At 41.8% G+C, this 10275-nt stretch overlaps 1 protein-coding gene across 1 annotated transcript in view; it reads right to left on the reverse strand.

Annotated features, from left to right (window-relative positions):
- Window positions 1–8465: 8465 nt before the first annotated feature.
- The window catches only part of LOC108269105 (POU domain, class 3, transcription factor 4), a 2342-nt gene continuing 532 nt past the window's right edge, over window positions 8466–10275 (reverse strand). The window contains exon 1 of the mRNA XM_017474674.3: window positions 8466–10275. This exon is cut by the window's right edge and continues 532 nt beyond it. Within this exon, the coding sequence (XP_017330163.1) occupies window positions 9493–10275 (783 nt within the window). The 3' untranslated portion in view covers window positions 8466–9492.

The following is a 10275-nucleotide window of genomic DNA, read 5'->3' on the forward strand; positions in this document are numbered from 1 at the left end:
GGAGGTAGTGTGATGCTCTGCGGAATGTTCTGCCTTGGATCCTGACATTCATGTGGATGTTACTTTGACACGTACCACCTTCCTCCACCTCAATATTGCACACTAAGTACACTAAGTATTTCCTAATATCAGTGGCGTCTTTCAGCAGGATCACGCGTCCTGCCACACTGCAAGCGTTGTTCAGGAACGGTCTGAGGAACATGACAAAAGAGTTCGCAGCTGTTGAGATCAAGGTCGAAGGATCCCAAGCGTATGCACTTTTCTACGATGGGGGTCACTTCTGAATAAAAATGGCTCTGGAATTGTTTACTCTTCCATCATGGATAGCATTAACGTTCGCCTTACAGTGGGTCTCCGTAAGCCCGTATTACCTGATGGTACAAAATATATTTCCCGGATAATAGCAACAATACGCTTATGAGTTAAATGGTGAATCCATCTTTCGCTTAGCAGAGAGGGGTGTTGCTAACATTACACCGGTGGACAGACCGGTGCTACGTTCGTGACTGGGGATAAAGCATTGTTTTTCGCTGTTGTATCTCCTGCAATAAAACATTGTTACAGCGTTTACAGTTTACTCAAATGTGTCCACTCTCTAGAATACGCCACATGCCAAGGAAAGGAAATGCAGCTGCTTTTCTAAAATCTAGACGCCCGAGTAGAAACCACAAGCCGTGACAGTCTGATTCAGTGAAGGCCAGATCTTCATTCATCCGAGATGCAAGATTCCAAGAATGACTCATTTAGTCATAATCAATTCAATTTTATTTGTTTAGCGCTTTTTACAGTAGACATTGTCTCAAAGCAGCTTTACAGAAATATCAGCACGGTATACGGATATCAAAGGTGTGAATTTATCCCGACTGAGCGAGCCACTGAGTGGCGACGGTGGCGAGGAAAAACTCCCTAAGATGTTTTAAGAGGAAGAAACCTTGAGAGGAACCCGACTCAGAAGGGAACCCGTCCTCATCTGGGTATCAACAGTTAGTGTGAAAAAGTTCACTATGGATTTATATGAAGTCTGTATGGCGTTAGGAGCAGCCGTAGTCCCAGCAGTTAGGATCCACACATACAAAGATGGCTGTACTTCATGTAAGTAAATTTATTGACATTTTCCTTATTTCCAAGACGTTAGTTCATTGACCAGGGCTTCAAGGCGAGGGTGTGTCTGCCGAATAGTCAGTAGCCAATATTCTGCGTCGTTCACTAGTTTATTTAATGCCCGACTTTCACGTTCTTCACCACCAGCTTCTCCCCACTATAAATCCTAGACTGTTCTAAAACACATTCTGCTCTCACACACACAGACCTTGTGTACGTCCACACTATGCCACAATCGGCTGACTTGGAGTAACCCCACCGAGAATGCCACTGAACACTGGTGTTAATTACACTGTCAGAACCTGCTCTTTATTCTGGCTGTCGTCACATTAATCACCCTTTAACGTCTACCGCAATATTCCAGAGATCTACTGTTTGTGTTTGGGCTCGTGGTTCCGGTGTATCCGAGTCATCTTATTTGCTTTGTGCACTGATGAGATGGATATTGTTTGGCTACGCTGTCGAAATTGCTCCCGTTTGCGTTCCGGCTTAGATGGAGGTGCGCTCAGGTGTGAATCTATTTATGCCAATTAAAGATGAGCCCCTGAAGTAAGCCAATTAATGTGCTGTGCTTAATGAAGTCATTAGCTGTCAGATTAGCTTTTGGAAATGCCTGTCAACAGTACATGCAGGCAGAACACTTGGCTAATAAAACCAGCGAAATTAATGGAGTGAATAGCATAGATAATGACTTAATGTGGAACATATAGGACAAAGACTGATCAGTCTGGTGCCTTAAATACAGATGTCACCGAGGCAGAGGTTTATTTGAAAAAGATTTCTGGCCGATGCTTGTTGGAAATTCGAGAGCAATTAAAAAGGCTTCCTTGACTGTAGCTTGGTTTTAGGGACACTCCTGGATGTTGTGTTATGGGTGAAGATTTCATTTTTGTATTTCTTTGTACTTTATTTCTACAAGGATCTGCTAGCTATATATATATATATATAACTGTAATGTACAATCAGAAGATCCGAATGCTTGGAGAATTCCTATTTCTATACTTTTGATAGAAAATAGATGTATGTGTAGAGTCTCGTTCGAACACCAGTGACCCTGTTTGGCTGCAGCGTTTGGAAATGAGCAACTCTTTGATTGATGAGTACAGTACAGTCCGTTCACCTCTCTCACTCATGGAACCGACTGTTTTGATCATAGATACGAGAGCCTTATTCACTATCTGCAAACATTACATGTGCATTCATTAGTGCCGCATTTGTACTAAAGCTACGACAAAGCTGTTTGGTACTTTATCGACATCCTTTACACTATCTCTACCTTTCCTTACACTTTGTGTGCATGCTATGACGTGTAGTCTTGAGTGTATAACGTATGTATAACACAGCCGTATAACTTGAGATTAACCGCTCGTTACATTTTATATGAAATGATACCGTTGCACACAGATACCGAGAATAAGGGGATGTAATATTGGTCGATTTTGTGATATTCACCGTCCGTGTCGTTTTATTTATAATTCGTGGCCGTGCACTTACGCGATACGAGTATGACACAGGGCATTCTGTGTGCTTGGGCTAGGCTGTGAATGGGTTATACTTATTGTTCTCGTTTCGAGGTGGCATGGGGGTGAAGCGCGAAGCTTCCCTGGTTCGATCCCGAGCTCGGGTTACTGTCTGTGCGGAGCTCCTGTGGAAGTTCTCTCGGTTTCCTCCAGGCGTCCCATCCAGGGTATAGACCCCGGATCTACTATGACCTTGACCAGGATAAAGCAGGTGCTGAATGTGAGTGAGGTGAGTGTAGTCTGATTTCTTGATGCTTAATTCAATCTGAGGTCATTTAGTCATACAGTAAGGTCTTCTATCCAGTACATCATTTTATTTTATTCAATTCAGAGTTACCATAGGTACCTTAGCTTAACCCTCTACTGCACATTGTTGCCCAATGACAGTACACCATTTATTTGGATACTTTATATGAAATGACTATAGAATAAATAAATATCGTTTGTAGCATTAGCCTATTTACTGTACAAAATAAGAAATATGGTAGGAAAATGAATCTTTTTGTCAAGGCTGACTCAGAACCATTTTAATGATGTTTGCTCATTTGGGACACACATTTTCATTGGTTTAGGTCTTTTAATTTCTTCTTCAATGACATGTTTAAAAAAACAAAAACAAACAAAAAAAAAACATTTATTTATTTGTAGCCAACTCCAAATCTCCAACGTCGTCACCATATTGGAATAGTGTATGAATACAGTAGACAAAGTAAAAAAAAATTCTTTTTTAAATTACTGCATATGAAGAGTCTATAATTCATTTCTCACAGCAGTAACAAGAAGTATGAAAAGTTAGAAAAAGTTAACCGCAAGGTTTCGAAAATCTTCAGTATTTTTAAACGTTTATAACCGACCCAACAACCCCATCGATCTCTCAAATTATTTGAACACAACAGTTCTCTCTCTCTCTCTCTCTCTCTCTCTCTCTCTCTCTCTCTCTCTCTCTCTCTCTCTCTCTCTCTCTCTCTCTCTCTCTCTCTCTCTCTCTATCTCAAGTAATGTATCCTAGTCGTTCGGTTGTAAGAGGGCAAATACATTAACATTAATGTGTTTTACTTGAGTAGAACCCCCTTTTAAGACTGTCCCCATTAACCTGATCCATGCTGTCCCAAATCACCACACTATGTTTATTAAAAACGAATAAATCACTAAACTTACCCGCATTCACACGGTATCTGGACATCAATAACATTAAATATGAAATGTAATAAGTCATATCACGGCTAAGCGGAATACTGTGAGGCTCATATCAGTATACGAAACATGAAAGCTGACCTTACGTTAACTACTATCGTTGAGTATGAAATATGAAACATTCAGTCGGCCATTCATTCATCTGCAGTGAGCACTTTATCCTGGTTGCTAGGGTTGTGGTGGACCCGGAGCCCATCGCGGTAACGATGGAGGCAAGGTGGGAGCGTTCACGCCGATGGGACAACAGTTTATTGCAGAGCACCGTGCGCACACACATTTACACCTACAGGCAATTTAACATGGCGAACATGCGACGAAACGCAATATCAATCGTGTTAGCATTAAATCTCGATCAATAAACTCTTACGTTTAATATTTTCTTAAACGTCAGCAAACAAGTTGACTAGTTAGTTACATTTATATATATATATATATATATATATGCGCTTTTCTTGACACTCAAAGCGCTTTACGTAGTATGGGCTGGGGGTCTCGGGAACCACCACTAGTGTGTAGCATCTACCGGGATGATGAGACGGCAGCCATGTTGCGCCAGAACGCTCACCACACACCAGATATTAGTGGAGAGGAGAAGAGAGTGATGTAGACAAGTCAGATATGGGGATTATTATGGGGCCATGATGAAGAAGGGTCAATAGGGGAATTTCGCCAGGACACCCGTACTCTTTTATGATAAGTGTCCTGGGGTTTTTAACAACCACAGACCTCGTCAGGACCTCGGTTTAATGTCTCATCTGAAAGACAGTGCTGTTTTTACAGCATAGTGTGTCCGTAATTATACTGGGGTGTTAGAACCCACACAGGGTGAGCGCCCCCTGCTGGTCTCACTAATACCACTTCCAACAGCAACCTTAGTTTTTCCCCGGAGGTCTCCCATCCAGATACTGGCCCGGCTCAACTTCAGTGGGAAACCAGGTGAGAACTGCACGGAGCTATGGCTCTGGCTAGCTGGCGGCTAGTGAAATTGCATGGACACTGAACACTCCTGTGCTTAACCGTTGCTGTAATTACGACCATGTCGACGTGCATCAGGTGAAGGGAAGTGGAAATGCAAGTTTCTTGCTGTGTTGATGTGTCTGGTCACTGGGTGAATTTCTGTTTAAAAGCAATGCCGAAAATAATTACAAGTACAAAAAATTAAAGTTGAGTGGGCCTGTGGGATGTTTTTTGTATCGCGCAAAAGGGATAGGAAGTACCACTGGTTAACCAGCTGAGTAAAGGGCTTGAGGGTAGGCAAACTCGAAAGGTTTTTAGTGAAAGAAATGACATTTCATAGAAGGTATGCACATTTAAGGACAAACTTTTTATTTTAAATGAGCAGCTTATACTAGAAACTGTGGCTTCACATGGTCGGACTGCTGAAGAGGACCTCGTCCCTTCCTCTACCCCAGATGACGCAGCTTCTCAGTGGGGTGTGGACTGGCTGAACGGCAAATAAGTCAACTTTATATTTAAATAAAAAATAAAATAAAAATTCTTGCTATTCAAGCAGTGTTTTTTTTTTTTTTTTTTTTTTTTTAATAATCAGGTTTGATCAGAATGTAGATCCTATGGATGCTGAACATACCTGATGAACACTTGGATGCCAGAAGCGTGCACTAATCCCATCCTGATCATCTGCAGATTGCACGTTATGTATTTTTGTGTACTTTTAAGTATGAATTCAATCGCCTGTTTTATAACTAGAAATACTGATCAAACACAAAGCAGTCACTGATTACCGTAAAGCCCATCCATCCATCCATCCATCCATCCATCTTCTACCGCTTATCCTCTTCAGGGTCACGGGGAAACCTGGAGCCTATCCCAGGGAGTATCGGGCACAAGGCGGGGTACACCCTGGACAGGGTGCCAATCCATCACACACACATTCACACACCCATTCATACACTACGGACACTTTGGACACGCCAATCAGCCTACCGTGCACGTCTTTGGACTGGAGGAGGAAACCAGAGTACCCGGAGGAAACCCCCGCAGCACGGGGAGAACATACAAACTCCGCACACACACGGCCGCGGTGTGAATCGACCCCCGACCCTGGAAGTGTGAGGCGAACGTTCTAACCCCTAAGGCTCTCATGGGACTCGAGCCACCCGTTATAGAAACTCGTCTGCGTATATACAGGGTTTTATGGTAAACACCAGGCACTCGAGGCGAGAAAAACTTTTGCTCGTTTGTTTTAGTTAAAGTAGCCACTTAAAAAGTTTACACTACGTGCACACTTTCTTTTTGTTGTACCCATCGCCTTTTTCCTACAACAGAAGGTGCATTTTGCACACATTTGTTCACCGAGGATATACAATAATGTAAATAATGTATAATATACAAAATAATTAACACCTCGGTTCTGTAGTTGGCAATAATGAGAGAAAATAGATTGTGGAACTCGCTAAATTTTTCATCCCGGTTATGTGATCATGGCCACGTCACACTGGTCTACTACATGCTATAGAATACAGTAGTAGGACGCTTGGTATACTGGCGCACTGGGCCTATTCAGCATATAGGCACAGCATTTGTGTACTACACACTGCCTAATTTCTCCGACTCTAAATTTAGTGCTGATGTATTCTTCTTTTTAACCAATTCTTTAGCTATGTGCACATTGGTGTTAAACCGCCGTTTTTATCCCATCTCTTCAAGAGAACTAAATCGTCGCTTCCGTGGAAACATGGCGGAAAGTATCGATACAGAAGGAAGCTGTTGAAACGGGGGATGTTGTGGTTGTTTATTTTTTCCCAATAGTCTATAATAAATGATTTGAAGGTGAAATGCTATCATGTTATGCTTCATGTTATCTTGCGACCGGATGCAGTGCCTAATATTTGGGAACGGAATGGTGTGAGACCGTCCCGGGAGGTTATTTATAGCTAGCAAATCATGTTGATTTGCACAAACTTTGGCTCAGGCATTTCACAATGTCAAAAACTTTGGAAATGCTGTGCAAGTGACAGAAAATCGCCCGCGTGCGCTAAACTTCCAATCACATCAGCCAATTATCCAATCACGTGATTTATCAAGGGAACAATGCGTCAGTTTTTTTAGGTGCGCATCCAGGTCAATGCGTTTCCAGCGTAGTTTATGCACATGTCTACTTATCGAATAAAAAAATATGCGTAAGAGTTTTATTCGATCTTATTCGCCTCTTGACCTTAGTGACAACCGGCGACGATCATCTGTTGTATCATGGTAAAGTTTGTTGTACTGGCAGAATGAAATGGTAATTATGTCATTGCTAAACGGCCACTCACGCTGTGCCCCTCTGTGCAGGAGGGATAGCCCTCGGTTAAAATGTTCTAGCGCCAGGGCTGTAACGAATCAACCCGAACCTTCCAAACTTTGGCTTGGAGAGCGCGAGGTGCGACCTCCTGTGGTGAAATGCACACTCCGGAAGTGCTGGACAAATTAGCCGGAAGGACGCAGCTCGAGGAGGGTCATTATACAAATCCCAGACGTCACTTTCTGCCTGTAAACAAGCCTTAGCTTTTCTGCACAGCAGATGGACTGCAAAGTGAAGCTATTGGTCACTTGTTTTTACTACATTATTATTATTATTATTATTATTATTATTATTATTATTATTAATAATAATAATAATAATAATAATAATAATAATAATAATAATTATTATTATTATTATTATTTTTATACAGGCTGGAAAAAAAAAAAAAACCTTTCCCCCATAATTTTCATGTAGGTCTATCATCTTTTTCCCATAACACACTACACTATGCTATTTAAGCTCCTTGCCTCCTCATCCGAACCTCCCCATGGGCCTGAAGGTTGCAGGCTGAGAAAATGCATATCTTAGTCTGAATTAGTATTCAAGTCAGGCACTGCATTTCAAGGCAAACCCCCCATCTCTCTCTCTCTCTCTCTCTCTCTCTCTCTCTCTCTCTCTCTCTCTCTCGCAAACAAATAAACAGACTTTCAGCATTAGGCCTTAGATTAGATTCCATTCTTACAGCCACCGCATCCTTAAAACACTGCTGCTTTAGTTCTCTAGCCTAGATGATTGTCTTACAAAATGTAGTTTCGATAACCCTGGGTAATTTCAAGTTCCGGGGTGACATAATCCCCCCCCCCCCCCCCCCCCCCGTGTAAAATGCATTGCAGATCGCAGCAAATATTAGTCAAATAAATGGAGTGTGAAAGATGGTTGAATCCATTGGAAAACACAAAGAGAAAACATTCAAATCAAAGTATAGGCAAATTATTGAAATAATAATAATAATAATAATAATAATAATAATAATAATAATAATAATCCTCATCATCCTCATAAAGCCTACTCACATTTGTAGCTACATAAACCTGACCAAATCTAATCTATTGAAAAATAGGTATTTAATCCCGGTGCTCTGAAGAAACCCTGCTAATAAAAAATTAAGTCTAGAACTCAAATTATACCAAGTTGTTTTATTCCAACATACATTATACAGTTTGCTCCAAAAACATAATACAAGCTTTATACTGAAAATAAATAATCGCTTGACCTGTTCTTAAATTTGGAATAGTACTGCCGAAAACGTCAATTTCTCTCATGAAAATATCTTTCCTTTTTTTTTTTCTTTTTTTTTTGTTTGTGTGTGTGTGTGTGTGTGTGTGTGTGTGTGTGTGTGTGTGTTTCTTTTTTTCCACATCACTAAGTGCATGGGTAACTAAACGGCATTTCGTTTAAATTAATAAATTCAAAAAGTTTGTAATATACAAAACTGTACAGTATTGGAAAAAATATTTAGGAAACGAAGCAATAACAGGAGTATTTAAGATTATAAAAAACTTTTAGATACTAAACGTGTAGAATAAAATAATATAGGTGGAGAGCAACGCTCGCGCTGGCAACGTAGCTTTCTGTTCGGTTTTTTAGTGTTCGGTACACAGTAATGTGGTCAATGATGGATGACTTCAAAACAAACCAACACAGCCTTCAAACTGGAACTTTTGTCTGCTTGTGCTGTATTTCTTTCTTTGCCTTGGAATGTCGCATGGAAATAATAATAATTTAAAAAAAAAATAAAAATAAAAAAAATACACGATGGTGACATGAGTGCAGAGAAATGGCACGACTGGAAACCAAGCCAAAGTTGATCGAATGCTTTGAGATGAAAGACATCAGACAGCTGAACAATCACGGCAGTCTGTCGTCTTATTAGAGAAATGTGCAAAGTAAACACTAGCGCATGGAAAGCTAGGCAACTTGACCAAAAAGAAAGAAATTTAAAAAAAAAAAAACATTATGCGTAAAAATAAAATGGCCAAAAATTACTCAACCTGATGTATAATTGTTATTCTTTTTTTTTTTTTTCTTCTTCTTCTTCTTAAACCAAGGCGCTGGGAGGTCTTTTTAATAGGCACAATATTTTCATATTCTTGCTGTGATACAAAAAAAGAACATTTTGGTAAAGAACGTCCATTTGCGATTCAAATAAACGTTTTTTGTTTGTTTGTTTGTTTTTTTGTTTGTTTGTTTTTTTTTGTTTTTTGGCGCATTAATGCCCATCTCGTGGGAAAGAGAGTCAAAAACTGAAGGACGAGATCTCGCGTATTGTTTTTCAGGCTCAGGGAGCCTTAAAAATAATAATAATAATAATAATAATAATAATAAAAAAAAATAAAATACAAAATAAAAGATGAACGAGAGCGCTCTTGGTCAGAGATCACGGCAAGAGGAGCTGTCCGTGTTGACGGTGTGAGAGTAAACCTCGTGTCCTTGCTGCTCTCCTGGCGGCGTCATGCGCTTCTCCTTTTGCCGTCGGTTGCAAAACCAAACGCGCACCACCTCCTTCTCCAGCTGCAGGCTGTCCGCTAGAGATGAGATCTCCTGCGCCGCTGGTTTGGGGCACTTCAAGAAATGGGTTTCGAGAACACCCTTGACGCTCACCTCGATCGATGTCCGTTTCTTGCGCTTCCTGCCCTGCGCAGCGATCTTATCGATGCTACTCGGGCTGCCCGTGGACGAGTCAGCCTCCTCGAGCCACTTGTTCAGCAGCGGTTTGAGCTTGCACATGTTTTTAAAGCTGAGCTGCAGCGCTTCGAAGCGACAGATTGTGGTCTGCGAGAACACGTTGCCGTAAAGCGTGCCGAGTGCCAGCCCGACGTCGGCCTGCGTGAAGCCGAGTTTGATCCGGCGCTGTTTGAACTGTTTGGCGAACTGCTCGAGCTCGTCGGATGTCGGCGTCTCCTCGTCCGAGTGGTCGTGGCAGTGGTGCGCTCCCAGATCGCCGGGCTCGGGCGTCTCGCGTAGTCCGGGATGCAAACTCTGGGTCGGAGCAGAACTCGGTGGCGGCGGCGTTAAACCGCCGTGCATGCCGTTCACAGAGAAACCCGTCTGGGAGTAGATGTTGATGGATGACGAGTTGTGAGACGCGGGCGTGCCCCATGCGCCCGCATGATGATTCGTGTGCGGCGAATGGTGCGCCACATGCGCCGTCGA

This window comes from Ictalurus punctatus, chromosome 8 (assembly GCF_001660625.3).
Source record: "Ictalurus punctatus breed USDA103 chromosome 8, Coco_2.0, whole genome shotgun sequence".
NCBI lineage: Eukaryota > Metazoa > Chordata > Actinopteri > Siluriformes > Ictaluridae > Ictalurus > Ictalurus punctatus.